The 16,119-nt window shown below is 53.0% G+C and overlaps 1 protein-coding gene across 13 annotated transcripts in view; it reads right to left on the minus strand.

Annotated features, from left to right (window-relative positions):
- Window positions 1–261: 261 nt before the first annotated feature.
- The window catches only part of POR (cytochrome p450 oxidoreductase), a 61,610-nt gene continuing 45,752 nt past the window's right edge, over window positions 262–16,119 (minus strand). For 12 of the 13 annotated variants that reach the window (XM_073315679.1, XM_073315673.1, XM_073315674.1 and 9 more), the window contains 10 exons: window positions 15,828–15,917; window positions 14,701–14,799; window positions 11,295–11,411; window positions 9,916–10,034; window positions 8,214–8,395; window positions 6,815–6,964; window positions 4,834–5,101; window positions 3,366–3,511; window positions 2,840–2,925; window positions 262–2,024 (listed from right to left, as the gene is read on the minus strand). In XM_073315679.1, the coding sequence (XP_073171780.1) occupies window positions 1,880–2,024; window positions 2,840–2,925; window positions 3,366–3,511; window positions 4,834–5,101; window positions 6,815–6,964; window positions 8,214–8,395; window positions 9,916–10,034; window positions 11,295–11,411; window positions 14,701–14,799; window positions 15,828–15,917 (1,402 nt within the window). In that variant the 3' untranslated portion in view covers window positions 262–1,879. The other variant, XM_073315682.1, reaches the window with a different exon arrangement.

The following is a 16,119-nucleotide window of genomic DNA, read 5'->3' on the forward strand; positions in this document are numbered from 1 at the left end:
AGTCTTGCACCGAAAAGAGGGAAGAGACTAAGTGACATGCCCAAGGTCTCCTAGGAAAGGCTGTGGCAAAGCAGGGGACAGCAGCTGGGTCTTTTGGTCCCAGATTAGCACCTGAAGCATAGGCAGGCCACCTGTAAAGTTGTTCTCGCAAGGAAGGAGTGCCTTGTGACCTTTCCCCTGGCAATGGAGGCTTTGTGACAGGGTGTGGCAGCAGCCTGCAGCTCGCGTCTGTTTCTCGCTGAAATGAAGCAGGAGGCAAAATAAAGACCCTGTTTTATTCCAAGGGGACAGTATATTTAAAGTATTTACATTCATGGGACAGGCTGAGAGAGCTTTCCCATGAGCAGATCTCAAGCAGGGGTGAACACAAAACACAGATACCAAAACTGGGCCTGGAGAAGCTGCAAAGGGGGGGTTCAGTTCATGTAACTAACCAGGGGGGACCCAGTTCTCCTCCCTGCTCCCCTAGGCTGACTACAGCTGCACATGAGTACCTCCTGCAGGCCAGTAGCTGGAATTACTCCCCCTTTTCACAGGGAGGTGGCGTTGGCCATCTCCTGTCCCCTCTGACTAAGGAAACAAGGTTCAGTGGAGGCAAGCGCTGCCGTTAAGTCCCTGACCTGGTAGCATCGCAGCAGTGGTTCCCCAAAGACAAACCCCAGGCCAGGGAGGTTAGTGACTGCTCAGGAGGGAGCCATCCTCCCCCTTCCAGGGCCCAGGCTTCCAGAGGGATTTTCTGTCATTGGGCTGGGACCTTACAAAGCGAGTCCCCCATTTGCTGAGACTTGAGCATTAAGCCACTGGGAGGCAGCCCTGGCTCCAGCTCCCCACCCCCACCCGCCAACTTACTGCTAGGGCCCGTGGGACCGAGCCAGGGCTGGGGCGAGCCTCGCAGCAGAGCCGGACTGGCACAGCTCTCCAGCCGGACCAGAGAGGCCTCCAAGCACAGGCTGGGCAGGAGTTTACACCAGCAGGGGCTTGGCCTGGGTGTTGCCCAGCACACACTGAGGCCAGGGTAGGCAGCGCAGGCTCTCAGCTAGCCAGGGCTGGTTTCAGACCACAGGAGAATTTCAAAGGTGGGCAACGCCGCAGGCTGCCCCATCACAGCAAGCAGCGAGTGCTGGAAGTCTCGTGGGGCAAGGGAGACACAGACTCAGCATCCTGGCCTCCGCCAGTGGAGACCTTCTGATGCCCTGCGAGGGAGCTAGGCCCTCTTTCCAATTCGCTGCCCTCAGCACTGGGCTCCCCACGTGCAGCAGCCAGGGGGCATACCTCTGCTTGCACCAGATTGTCCCCAAAGAACAGGTTAAAAACCAAGGCAGCTCCCTGGGAGGGGAGGGGGTATTAGGGTCTATGCGACTGGGCCCAGAGGGGGTAGGCTGGAAGCCAGGGGCTGGGTACAGGAAGGGCAGCCCCTCGCCCCCATGTCACAGTTTCCACAGGAGCACAAAGCGGCTCCGGAGAGAGGAGGGAGTGAGCGTCCTGCAGATGGTTCGCTGCACAGACGGCAAAGCAGAGCGGGCAGCCCTGCCAGTTAACTGGCCTTGCCCTGCGCCGCAGGAGAGGGGAACCAAGGAGCAGTTCATCAAGCCCTGGCTTCTGTTGATTCCTGGGGCGAGCCCATCCATCTCAGTGGAGATGCGTCTCCCTCCAAAAAACCCAGGGGGGTTCCAACAGTTCCTGCCCCGCCCTTCGCAGGGCTCTCAAGAGCTGTCTAGCGGAGGGGGAGGTGGGTATAGAAGGGCGACTACCAGGTAAGGGGATCTAAGGTTTAGTTTAGTTTCATGGCACGTTCTTGGAATGGCTGAGGCAGGGGCCGTTCGTCTCCCGTCCAGCAGCCGTCTGGGAATCCTTCCTCTTTCCAGCCTCGGAGCCCGGCTTAGCTCCAGACATCCAGGGAGTAGCGGCCCTTGGTCATCAGTTTCTTTACATAGTCCACAGCCTGGGGCTGGGTCATGCTGCCGAACTCGGCCACGATTTCGTAGAAGGCGTTCTGCACGTCCCGCGCCATGTTGCGAGCATCGCTGGAATGACAAGGGCACAGAGAGGGTGTGAGGGCAGGCATCGCTCCTCGGCTCCGTAGCCCTGGGAAAAGGCGAGACATTGCAGAGGCCAGGCTGGGCAGAGACTGGAAAGGAAGGTACCAGCTCCCCAGCCTCTGGTGCCAGGCCTCAGCTGTGCATCTCCCTTGAGGAAGGTGGCTTAGTTTGGGCCCAAGCAATACCAGGCTGCCATGTGGGCACCTGCAGTGGCATCTGGCCTAGCCAGGATCAGTCCTAGGTCTAAGGAGCTTGGCTGCTGAGAGATCAGAGGGACACTGAGCAGGTAAACTCCACATTATGGAGTGTGGGCAACTATCCCTGGGGCCAGCAGCGTGCGTCGGCCCAGCACCGGCAAGCACCCCCCGGGGCCAGCAGCGCACGTTGGCCCGGCACTGGCAAGCGCTCACTAATCTGCACAGCACCCCTGCAATTCAAGGAGCTGCCCCAGTTTACATCCTGGGAAATCAGCAGAGGGGAGGTGTCTCTTGCCAAAGGCTATTTGACAAGTCCATGGCAGAGCTGGGGGAGAACCAAGGAATTCCTGGCTCCCAGGCCTGTGCTCAGACCACACTGCTGCTCTTCCACCCCCAGCTGCATTGGGAGGAGGGGAGGTGTTGGAGCACATCACTCACTGAACCTGGCCCTGGCCCCTCTGCAGCCAGCTCTCCTCCCTCCCTGGAACCCACCCAGCCCCCTCTCCTTCCCCAGGCGTTTCCCAGTTTATCCAACCGTCCAACCAAAGGCCCCGATGCAATTGAGCCTGCGAGGAGCCCAGCAGTGCCCCAGGCTGGCCTTACCCGCACACATAGATATGAGCGTTCCCCTCGTGGATGAGCTTCCAGACCCCCGCTTTGTTCTTCTTCAGCAAGTGCTGAACGTAGACCTGGCAGAACAAAGGCAGCTGGGTTTAGAATAGCGAGGAAGGGAGCAATGCCAATACCATGCGCCGAACTCGGCCCGCAGCCGAGCTGGCGGCTTCGTCCCGGAGCCGTCGCACGTCCCGCCAGGAGGGAACCAAAGCTGCAGGCCTGACCCACTCCGGCAACAGCCTGGTGGGTGGCGGCATTAGGACAGGCTCTCAAGCCAAGCGGGAGTGCAGACTGGGGCTCCCCATTCACGCCCAGCCAGGTGCTCTCTGCAGGGCGTGGGGCTGCCTCGCTCTGAAGTGCGGGGTACAGGCCGATGCTGCCAGGACCGGTTGGACAAGTAGCCTGGGCTGGGGCTGGCAGCTCCTCCCGCACCACCCACCCGACTGCAAGAGTCCAGCCGCCCACACATGGGCTGGAGGGAGGTAGGGACTGGAGCCTCCTCGCTGGGCTTTACCTTCTGGGCTTGGTCCCGGGAGAAGGCGACGTTGAGCTGGGTGAGGGCCCCCTCCTTGTGGAACTGGGCAAGCTCCTCTCGGTACAGGTAGTCCTCGTTCTCATGGCGACAGCCATAGTACATCACCGTCTCGCCAACGTCCTTCCCTGGGACCCAACGGGACAGCTGTCAGCCCATCCCTGTCACCTCCACATGGCCGGCTAGCCAGCTACTGACCGGCCTTCCACGGCCCCTGCTGCCGTCGTGTCCGAGCACCGCACCTAACTTCCACCGCTTGCAACGGGACGTGGGCCTAAGTGACTTGGACAAGGTCACGCAGGGAGTCTGTGGCGGAGCAGGGAATAGAAGCCAGGTCGGTGGCCCATCCTTCCACCCCACCAGGGCTAGCAGAAGGCAGCAACCTTCCACCCCTGCAGCCACACAACCTCCTGCTCCAACCCATGCCAGGTCTCTACAGCGCCGTTATCCAGCTCCACCTGCCACTGATTCCGCAAGCGCGAGCCAGGTTCGGTGAAAGCGGCAGGGCAGCAGCTAATCGCAGGAGGCTGAGTTGAAACCTCTTCCGCTACTGACACCACCGGGTGCTTCCTCCTTTCTGGGCGTGGGCACAACGCTGGTCAGACCCACCTTCCCTGAGCTCCCCAGCGCTGACAGACCCACCATGCTGCCTGTATCCCCTTGCAGAGAAGGGAAGCAACGCTCCCTCCTGCTTTCCTGGCACTGAATGGCGCAGCTGTGTGTGTTGGACCAAAGTGCCACCCAGCGGCTGGGCCCACAGAGGAAAAGGGACCTGCTCCCCCCAGCCGTGTGTGCTGGGGTAGGAGCTGAACCTGGGGGAAAAGGTATTTTGGACCAGATGTTACAATGAGGAGACGTGGCACCATTTAGGTAGGGCAAGGGGGCCCCTCGTTATCCCAGGGGACCCCAGCCCAGGTGTCGTGCAGCTTCCCAGGGTTGCAAGCGAACGCAGGATGGGCTGCCGCTGGTGCCCTGAGCGCACCCCAGGGTTGCTCCATAGAGCCCCACGATAACAAGAGAGCCATGATTGGCCCGTGGTGCCGTCAGTCACCGCAGGTCAAGGTGGGAGGGGGTGCCCCCTACAAGCCTGCAGCAAACCGTGCTGACCTAGGTGATTGGCAGGTGCGCGGAGTTGGGGCGGGGGGCAGGGGTTACAGGAAATAATCAGAACAATGCTCCCGTAACAGACCGACACTTACATTCTAACCTTCAAAAACTCCAAACCCTTACGGCTGCTGAAAGTCTCCCCCCCGGGGGGGGCCCACACATGCTACAGAGAGCTACTTTTGAATCCCCCTCAGGAAGGAGCCACAGGTGTATGGGAGGGGGCCCACCTCTGGCAGCCAACATGCGATTGTCACTGGACATTGGCACTGTAGCGACAAGGCAGCACATCCAATCGATGGCTGCTCCGGGACCAGCCCGCCTGGCACCGCGGCTGCTCACTCACCTTGCTGCTTCAGCCAGGCCCGCTCTTGAACGAAGCCAACGAACGGGGCGATCCCAGTCCCGGGCCCGATCATGATGACGGGGGTGCTGGATTTGAAAGGCAACCGGAACTGTGACTTCCTGACGTACATGGGCACCGTCAACTTGTGCCCGTTTTCATTGGGCACCTTGTTCTTCAGCCAGGTAGTGGCCACTCCTTTGTTCACCCGGCCTAACTTGGTCTCGTATTCCACAACCACAGCACAGATGTGGATGGAGTGAGGGTGAACCTGGAGCAAAACCAAAATTGGCACCAGCTTTAGAGAAATGCGGTCACCCATTTGGCTTCTGGGCGGCACGGGAGGGTGAATTAGTCCCATTGGCTATCCACAGACGAGAACCCGCACCCACTGGAGCAGGGAAGCTAACGAGAACAGTTGGTGCAAGCCACTCTTTCCTGCGGCTCTCAGGATCCCAGATAACAACCCAAGTGCACCTCCTGCTAAAGCCACAATTTATACCCCCTCTCTCTTACAGGGCTGCATGGGAACAATTTTGCCTCTCTATATTCCACTCAGGGCACGTCCCCATGGCAGCCAGAGGCATGACTGCAGCACCAGCTTTGACCTAGCCAGCTCCAGTAAGAACAGCGGTGAAGCCATGGCGGCATGGGCCCGCTGGGTTTGTACTTGAGCAACCGCCGCCATGCTGCCACAGCTTCCCTGCTACGCTTTGTTCAGGCTCCCTAGAGCAAAGCTCCCGATGCTGTCACACCTCTGACTGCAGAGCACACATGCCACAGACTGCGTGAAATCCGAGCACCAGGACAAGACGCTATGGGGGAATCAATTATTTTTTGTCACGGTCCAAATTTCTTGGTCATGGTCTAGCCAAGGTCCAGAGAAAAATAATAATAATTATGATAATAAGTAAATAAAAAATGTTGGGGGTCTGTGCAAAAGGAACTGGGGGTCCGGATTTGGCCCCCTATTGACTACCCCCGTGCTAGTCTCTATCCTCAAGGGAGTTGTCCTTTAGCGCCCCTGCTGGGAGGAATGCCAGAGTCCTGGTGAGCTGATCTCGGTATCACGAGCCGGGTTAGTTGCCCAGCGGGACGGGGAGGAGGCGGAGTGCTGGTATGGCGTGCTCTCTAACTGAATCCTGTGACAGATCCCATTCCCTGTCCCCCTGCACTGCAGGAGGAGTGAGGAACTAGTTGAGCTTTGAGGCGAGGAGAGGTTTTGCTGCACCCCAAGTTCTCTCCGTTAGAGTTAGGGACGGAGCTAGGTCAGCAGGGGCTATCTGGGGGAACGGGAGCTCTGCATCGGCGTGCGGGATGTGTAACTGAAAGGATGCTGTGCTCTGTTCCAGAGGATGCACCTCTCCCGCAATACCATGTCAGATCCCTGGGCCGGGCTGCTCCTCTGCTTCTCTCCAAATGACAGCTCAGGACATTTTCAATTCAGCATCCCGTTGTCCTGAGCTAGCTTGTAACGGCATCTCCAGCCTCGCAGAAAACTTATTACTGCAGCAGACCTGACGTCAGTCTGAGTCTCAGCTACGGCTTCAGCCCGGTGCACACTCAGAGCTGAGGTGTAGGGCTCTGCCCCATTCTGAGCTCCTGGTACAAAGTGCGAACAAAAACAATCCCAAGGCACAGAGTATTTACCTCCAGAATCCACCTAGCTACCAAGCCATGGAAGCAGGGCCCTAGAGCAGCAGGAGCAGAGTGAGGCAGCCTCAGGGCTGTGATGGGGACACTGATTCTGCATCCCACATGTGGAAGACCAAGCACACAGGATGTGTTTCCTTAAAGGGGAAATCCCTGCATTCCTTTCCCAGCCCCCAGGCGCCCAACCATGCAGGGAGTTGTCAGGATGGCTGGGGGGTTGGAAAGGGAGGGGACTCTCTCAGGGTTGCTCAGTTGCTCATGGCAAGAAACAAAGTCCTTCCCCAGGGCTGATAGACTGCCCAGCTCCTGGAGGCATAGGGAAAGGACTCACCTTGGAAGAGGAGGCAATCGAATAGTAACGGGCCTGCAGGCGGGGCAGCAGCTCACAGAGGTGGTCGATGGGAGGTCGGAGAGAAGATACATCCTGCAGGATGGCCAGTATGTTCCTTCTGGTCTCCACAACCCAGCTGAGGTACAGCGTCTAGGTGCACAGAGGGTGTAGACAGGAGAACAAGGCAAAGGTGAAATCCTATGGCCTGTGAGACACAGGTGGTCAGACTAGAGGATAATCATCATCCCTCGTGGACTTAAAATCGGTGACTATCGGACATCAGTCACCCGGTTTCCTTGCACCCATCCTTTGGCACAATGAAGGAGCAGCTCTGTGTAGGGAACACAGGAGCAGGAGAGGAAATCGTAGCGGAAACACGGGGAATTGCACCGAGATGGATGGGGCTGGGGAAAGTTATTTCTGCAGGGCAGGTGGAAGCACTCTGCCTGCCATCAGCAAAGCCACTCCCAGCGATACCTGCACTCACGGCCTTTAACTCCTCCCCCAGAACACTCCTCCGCCCACCCCACCCCACCCGGCGCTACCTCCCTGCCCTGTAACGTGGCACAGGCCACTGTCACAGACCAAGCACGATAGGACTCTTGGAGTTCACCCAGCCTCTCTCCTAATAACCAAGGCAAGCCACCGCTAAGGCCTCTGTCCTCTCCACCTTCACCCAGATACTTGGCATCGACAAGATTAGGGGCAACATTTTCAAAAATACCTTTGACCCATAGGCTCCAAAGTCCCGTGTCCAGAAGTGACTGAGACACATGGGTGCCTGAGTCTCACTGGAGGTCAATGAGATTTAGGCTCCTAATGCCAACATTTTGGGAAAGAACCCAAACTACACACACTCATTGAAACCTTCCTTGTCTTTTTCTCCCCTGTCTGGCTCCGGCTGCCCAAGGCTCTACTAGGGATTTGTACACACCTGGCTGTCTCAGGTGGATATTCAGGGGTTTAACTACTCATGACACCTAGTTAACCCTTTCCCAGTGGCAAAACCAATTACAAGGTTTGTGGGCCATTATTTACTTTAAGTATGATTTCCCCCCTCGTTTTGCCATGACATATCGTCAGCCTTGGACACATAGATGGATAATTAGTTCAGCCCCAGTTACATTACAAATGGTAAAATATTTTATATTTACCAAAAAAACCCATCTATATAAATCCTCATACTTCAAGGCATAAGCCAACCTTTGACAGGTTACAGGATGGAACTTCTACAAACAGGTTACACCCTCGTTATCCATCCAGGAGCAGCCAGTGTCCGAAAGAGGACACTGAGCTAGACAGACCCGTCTGGCAGTTCCTAGACGGCCCGCCACCAGCCCATACAGAGAGAATCCCTGTTACACAGCCTCCTCGCCCACAGAAGCAATGGTGTGCTCACCTTGCCCTCAGCAGAGGAAGACGCCATCTTGCGGAGGTGTTCCTGCTCATTGGGGTCTGTGGCATACTGAGCCAGCTCGTACAGGACGTTGGTGCGCGGTGGGTTGGTGATGTCCAGATAATAGGTCAGGGCTGTCCGGTACGTGGTGGGGCAGGGAAACGGATGCTTCTTATTGGATTCCTCTGGGGAAGGGAAAAGAGGAGGCTGAAATTCAGCAACACTGTTGAGACTCTGTGAGGCCATTAGAAAGAAAGTACATGAGGAAGACCACATTTATGGGGCAACAGACACAGAAAGGAGAACTGACTTCACGGAAGGCAGTGTGGCCTAGTGGATCAAGCACCCTCTGAATGAATCTGTAATCACTAAGTGTAATTAACTCTAATCACCAGCACAAATGCTCCGTGACTACCCCGATGATCAGCACATAAGCCGGAGTTAATTCAGTTTAGTGAGCTAGGAAAGAGTCCAAGGTATGCTGCCAGTGGCTGTAACAGACAGAGAGGGCCCTGCAGGCCGGAAGCTTGTCGTCACTACCTGCATGTTAAAGAAGTGGACAAGCTGCTTCACCGTCTGGAAACTGGGGCACTGGTTCTCAGCAGGGGCGGCTCTACCAATTTTGCTGCCCCAAGCAGTCGCCGCCGTGCCCGGAAGAGGAGGGGACGCCGCCCCGTTCTGAATGCCGCCCCAAGCGCCTGCTTGGAAAGGTGGGGCCTGGAGCCGGCCCTGGCTCTCAGCCACCAGGAAGTTGCCTTCCGAGGATAAAGCTTGGGTGTCCCTGCCCTATAACAACCTGTTTTCAAGGAGTCCAGACTAGGCTACTGTCCAACACAGAAGAAGAGAACTGCAGGTGAAAAGGCCGCACGCCCCACACGGTGCCCGTTCACAGCTTTTACAGGCTGTCCTGCCAGAGTGCCATCGAGGAGGGTCAGCAACCTCGGCGGACTCTGCCGAGAGCCATGTGTGGAAGGCTGTGCGGTGCTGTGATAAGGGCCCTATCACTGCACGGTTCAATACGCCGCAAGGCAGAGACAAACCCTTTAATTAAATAATGGCGCTCGGGAGCAAGTGCCGTTCTGGTGCTGCCGAGTATCAGGTAATGTATGGGCAGGACACAGCAGACTCGCTCTGGTATCCTGTAACGAGGGGCATGTCAGTCGCCTCGCTTGTGCATACGCCTGCCTAGCACGTTCCCAACGGAGCTACTTCATTACGTAACGGCACTCAAACTCGGCAGTAGTAATGCCAGTTATCCATAATCCTGCCTCAGCGCAGGGGGATGGAACCGACGACCTCTTGAGGTCCCTTTGAGCCCTGTTTCTATGATGATGAATTATTTGTATTTTGGTGACACTAAAAGCCACGGTCACAGACCAAAACTCAGCAAACACAGAACAAAAATATGGTCCCCGCCCCACAGAGACAGCAGGATCTGAAGTTCTTCCTAATCTGGGTCCTGATGGAAAGGCAGAAGGATCAAATCCACTGCCCTGATTCTTAGAGCCTCAGGCCAAGTATGATCCAAACCAAAAGATCCTTCTCTGCAAAAATACGGATAGCATGGTCAAAAGCAGTTCTTCGGTTCGTCTCATGTAGGGATAATCCCACTCTGCATAAGTAACACACAAAAACTCAGACACAAAGAAAAGGAGCAAATTTCCGCTCAGCTGCTGGAACGATCGCTCTTGTTTGGACTACTAACCATCCAGGTTGTTTAAGGACATGATCATATCCAGATCTGCGCCCAGAATCTCGCCGATCTGGTTCACTAGTGATGTGTCGTTAGCTGGGTACACAGCAACATGGTCCCCAGACTCATACCTAGGGAGAGGAAAAGGATATCAACATGCAACACTGACTCATGAACACTGTAGAGTCAGGTGACCTGGTCACCTGATACTAACCTGCATCTTGGACTGCTGAACTGTTCCACAGGGGGATGGGGGGAATCAAACAAAAGGTTCCCGCCTTATGGAAATTCTACATAAGGTGGGGGAGGAAAACAACGATTGTCTTCAGCTTGCTTCTCCTCTGCTCTCCACCCCAAAGAGATACTTGAAAACACCTGGAAACAAAAGGACTGGAACTGAAGGGGGGGTGGGGGGGAACTGCTGGGCCCAAGCTAGAAAAGAAACCTCTGGCCTGTGAATGACTCTACCTGAACCAATATCTAGGGTGAGGAATTATTTGTAACCAGTTTCTTTAGGGAATCTAGCTTAGTTTGCTGCCTTGTACAATTTTCTTAGTAATCTGCTTTGCTCTGTTTCCCACCTCTTTATCCACTTAAAATACACCTTTTTGTAGTGTTACAATTATCTATTGTTTATAATATAACCCAGTTTATACAATTTCTAACAGGGGGGCATACCTTCCTCCACATCGAGGGAGGAGGCGAACTTCATATAACTTTGGCCTTATACCCAAGGGGGGTGAATATCAGGGTGCTATAGTAAGTCCCTTAAGCTGAGTCCTCCCAGAGCTGATCTCAGCGTCTGTATCTTCTGCAGCTGGGGGTGGCCCTGCCTGTGAGCTTTGCTGGAGGAGGCTTAAGAGCCTGGCTCGGCAAGACAGGGATCAAGGGGGCCCAGGCTGGCAGAAAAAGAGGGGCTCAGTGATATTGTTAGCACCTCAGGTGATATCTCAGGGGGTCCAGCCCATCATAGTGGGATGCCTGAACAGCCCTGTCTGAAGTGAGGCCAGAAAGATGAGTGTACTGATCCCATGATGATGCTCTCTTCTTCTAGCATATTTACTGAAGAAGGAGCCCGAAGACCATTAGACTGCAGCTACAGGGATTCCTCAACTGTGACCGACACATACAGCCACCTCTGGGGTGGAACACGGCAGCCGTTCTGTGACTAAACAACACAGTATTTAAAACAGGAGGAAATAACTGCAAGGAGAAAAATAAAAATTGGTCAAAGTTATCCTGATCCAAAACCACAAAGGAACCTTGGTGCCAGAAAACACAATAGTGAGACTCCAATCTAAGCTCTGGGAGGAGTCAGGCACGTGAATTCCCGAGCTTCACTTATGGTCCCACACCTTGTCCCAGTATAATATCCCCCAGCAGAGGGGTACCTGATTTTGGAGCCAGAGATGTCCAATTCCAAGTGCATGAGGTGCCTCTCTCCGCCCTGGTTCAGCTTTCGGTTCAGGGTAACAGGTGCCAGGAAAGGGTTCTTTGCATCGAACGGGCTGGAGGGAACAGCAAGCACTCCATTTACAACCAGACTTTACAGTATCCTTGTTCTGTGCAACTTAAGGCACGATTAGTTTCACCCCATTGCACGGATCTTTTGGTTCATTTTCTTCCTTTTTCTAATGGAGCTTTTCTTTTTTTTGATAGGTCAGTAGTTGACTTTACACAGAGTAACAGCTGGCTGGCTTGGAGGCATGAAAACATCAATGAATAAGACCTTCCTTTTCCAGGTCCTTCTACTTATGGGTCTCCCCATCTATAAAATGGGGATACCACCTCTTTTGTAAAGTGCTTTGAGATCTACAGATGAAATGCACTATATAAGAGCAAGTATTCATATTACTGTTCCCAGCACAATAGTACCTCAACCTCTGACACCCCCACTCCCCTATATGGCAGGAATACAGTTTATTCCACTTTGCAGCACTTGGTTATAGAAGCTCCCAGGTCACCACCTACAGCCTGACTGCTGACGCATGGGGATGAATGCAGAGCTCCCTGCATTAAGTCTACAAGCAGGTGCCAGGGAGATTACAAATTAGTCTCTTTCCACTTATAATCATAGATGTGATGGCCCAGGAGCTTTTGACAAACTTTAAAACTGTCCATACCAAAATAATAAAACCAAGCAGCAAATCCTTGCCAACAGCACAAAAGTAACCAACCAAAGAGATGAAAGACCCCCAATTCCCTCCCTATCACACCAACCCTCACGTATCTCCCACCTCCCCAAACGTCCAAGGAAAATCGACAGGTTTTGCAGAATGCGGACCCAATCCAAGTTGCTGCAGGTGCTGCTTTAATCAAGGTTACAAAGAAAGGGCTTCAGATCCGGCCCCTAAGTTTGTTCCTGCCAGAGAGAGAGATGCCAGCAGGTAGCACTGAAACTATGGGATGTGTAGATGCAACAGGTATTCAGGAACTAAAATCCTATTTATTTATACACTTTTCTAGAGCACACATCGTCAGAGCACCTCATATGCACTAGCGAATTTAACCCAAATGCCCGGGTGAGATAAGGAAGGATTATAAGAAAGGATCCTCTCTCGTACAGATGGGGAAAACTGAGTGCGGAAGCAATTTCCTCTAAGGCCATCCAGCAAGTGAGTGGCCTGCAATGTGCAGGTAACACTAAATGATCATGATGGTCCCTTCTGACCTTAGAGTCTACGAGTAGCAAAGCCAAGAACAGAACTCCTGATTGCTAATTTAGCGTCTCAAACACAAGTCCATTCAGCCTCTCAAATCTGTACACTGTTAAAACGCCCTGGCTAAAAACGTAGCCTCTAGCGTTTAGAGCAAGTACCAGTTCCCGCCTGCCAGAAAGGGGTTTTTTGTTACAGCCTGTTCGAAGTGTTGCAATTCCCCTGTAGCTCCCAAGAGGGAAAGCAGCTCCTGTGAACCGCTAGGATTTCTCCCTCCAACAGCACTAGGGGAGGGTGTGCAGCGTTTCATGTTCCCAAATGCAGCGCTGCTCGTGAGCCAACCCAAAGGATCATTGCCTAAGGAGAAGAACAGCCACAGTGTCCTTACTGAGAGAATGCAGAGGGTGACCTTGCACCTGGTATCAGAGGACTTTCTGTTGGATCGCAGCTTCGCGGCTTTACAGGGCCAAACCTCTGAAGGTTAACAGACACCGCAGGGAAAATGCAATGGACTTTTCATGGGGTTTTGTCCTTCCAGATTCTGTGCCAAGCGCTGGTTTCTATTATCTGTCTGCAAATTAGTGACGCTGTCCCCACCCTCTCTGGAGCACGTTTCAATAGACATTGCTACATGTGCATGGATCTTCTGAGAGCGTCACATGGTTTTTCCTCACTGGCCTTCTACACTCAAGGGAGCAGAGGGTATTTCACAACACACTGAGTTCAGGAACTGCCATTCCAGAAGGGCAGCTAAGAGAGGGCTATGGCTTGGAAGCTCCTTCCACCCCCTTCATCTATCTATCGTACTTATATGGCCCCTATAACTGTAGCATCTGAGCACATCCCAATCGTTAACGTATTTACCAAACCCCATTAGGGCAGTACTATTATCCCAATTTTAAAGGTGGCAAACTGAGGCTCAGAGAGACTAAGTGACTTGCCCCAGGTCACACACAAAGTCTGTGGCAGAGCAGGAAATTGAACCCTGGTCTCTCAAGTCACAATCTAGTGCCTAACCCACTGCGCCACCCTTCCTCTCTTCTTCCACCCCCCTAAATGAGTTGAAAGTTAGTACAATGCAATCTTGTAAACTGACACAGTATTAGAAGATGCATCAGTGCTCTCTCTCACTAGCCCAAAATGGCTCCCCCTGGTAGCATGAAAAACTAGATCAGATCAGTTGGATCTGAAGAAGCCCTCTACTGGGACATTTACCCCTCCGTCACGCTGCAGTTCAACAGGACTGATTTCATTATCTTTACACCGTCCCTAAGGAACGGGTGTCTAGCCCTGACTATCCGGGCAGAGCTTCCCTTGGCAGCTTGATCCTTATGGTTATTCCTGATACTTAACCCAAGTAATCTTTCTCTTCCTTCTTCTGTCCTACATGAAACTGAGGCCTCTCCCCTGCAGAAGACAGCTGGCTTCCCCCTTAGACTTCCTCACAGGCCTCAACCTTTCATTACAACCACATTTGTGGCTCTGCTCTGACCTTGCCAATGCATTTGTCTCAATGCTTTTTCTTGGAAACTAAATCAGGACTCGGGAATGAGACAGGAGAGAAGAGCGTCCCGAAGTTCTAGGTGAAAGTCAGTAGCAGCATTTCCGTCAGGTCACTGTGGAACACGACTTTTGTTTCTCAATCTCGACTCGGGTATTTTACAGCCACACATTCAAATAGTGGGGTTTAATCTGCAAAATATGCCCACGCAGACAATGTAATGCAGGCAGAATAAGCCTTTGCACATGGGTTTTGTATATACAATGGCATGGCCATGCAGGAACAACTTAATTCCTAGTGTGGCCTTAAACAGCACTGGCTAAATTCAAAAGCCGAAGTCTACAACAGCATGTCTAATATAGCTGACTTTTCATCACCATTGTATTAGTCCTCATTATCCAGGTGGCACCTAGAGGCCCCAGTCAGAGTCCCACTGTGTTACGTACTGTACACACCTAATACAAGAGACTGCCCCGAAGAGTTTATGGTCTAAGCACTGGCGGGGATTTTAGGAGGCCATGGTAGGGAAATGACAACTTCCAGCAGAGCATTTAATATTAGGCTTTGAAGGACATGCTCCTTGACTTTTCTGCACTGACCACTCTCAGCCAAAGTTACCTGGAATAATCTGGTACTTACGGTTTCTGGCTTTCGTAGCTCTTCAGCCGGCCCATCTCGCCAGTGTAGACCTTGTTCATATTGATGTCTGTGTGGACCACCAGCTCATACTGACGGATGCTGGAGAAAGAGAGAAAGGAGGCAGCTGTGAACCACCAAACACAGCTTGGACAATGTGTTGCATCTGATTTGCTGGGTGTAATCAATAACCCTCTTTTCCCAGTCAAAGTCCCTATGCAGAGAAAGCACTTTTGGAAGTGGTGGGAAGTAGCGGCATGATGGGTTATTTTAGCATTTTAAGCTTCAAAAATGCTGGTCAAAGCTGCTTAGGTCACACATACCACAAGTTTGGAGGTCTCAGTCTAATGGCCTAGAGACCACAGGCCTCATCACAAAAAACACTTAGTAATTTGGCACAACCCTCAGCTTACTCAGAAGAGATCAGGGCCAGAGCTACATGGGGAAGCTTCCAAAGGAAAAACAATGTTCACTAAGTGCTGATATTTGCTGAACGCTTTACGACTGATTGGAAAACGATCTTTGCGGGACTTTGCTCCCAAGCTGTTAATCGACACAAAATTCATCAGCTTTAGGCTGTCAGACAAACGGTCCCCATTTATGAACTATAGTTTATGAACTACAGGGAGAGAGATGGTTCTAGACTGCATTCACTCAGTATTCAGCGTGACATGTTGGTGCCCAGGCTCGCTTTGGCAGATGATTTAAGTATTTTATCAGAGCACGATAAATGGGGTAGGGCAGCGCCTGGAAGATGGCCTAGTGAGACATAAGAGGGAGACCAGAGAAACAGCAGCAGCATCACTGGACTCATCACCAGGTTGACAACTATTTATAAAGAGTTTTGTGCCATGGAGAAGTGAACTCAACAAATGGAGCCAAAAAAGTTCTGATCTGGAGTCACTTAGCCCAGGACGTAGGGATGTTTGGACTGGACCCTCTTTCATTTACAAGGGTGAATCTACTTAAGGTTTCTCGCTAATTTTAAGTCTCAATGGGGTGAGTCTTTGCTCTTTGAAAAGCAGACACCAGCTCAGGCCTGGATGGGGATTGGATGCCAAAATGCCACTTTTCACTTGGGATTTCTGCAAAAAAATCCATGCCGGTATCTCCCCTGCTCCCACACTTACCTGGACTCCTCTCCGGTAGCTTCCACGCCGAAGTGCTCGCACACTGCCGGCCAGAACTGCTCACGCCAAGTGATGAAGTCTTCTTCCAGGCTGTTCAGGGCAGGAGAGAAGTAGCAGTGTCAATGCCATGTCCTGGACAGCCAGCCAGAGGGGTGCTCCGGAAGCAAACTGCAGGGTGAGGCCCCAATGCAATATCTCCTCCCATACCCCGTACACCCCTCCGTACCTGCCCTCCTCTAGTTCACGCACCAAACAACTAATTTTAGCTGGACCCTAGGATGACGAATTCACA

Source organism: Lepidochelys kempii, chromosome 17, assembly GCF_965140265.1.
Source record: "Lepidochelys kempii isolate rLepKem1 chromosome 17, rLepKem1.hap2, whole genome shotgun sequence".
Classification (NCBI taxonomy): Eukaryota; Metazoa; Chordata; order Testudines; family Cheloniidae; genus Lepidochelys; species Lepidochelys kempii.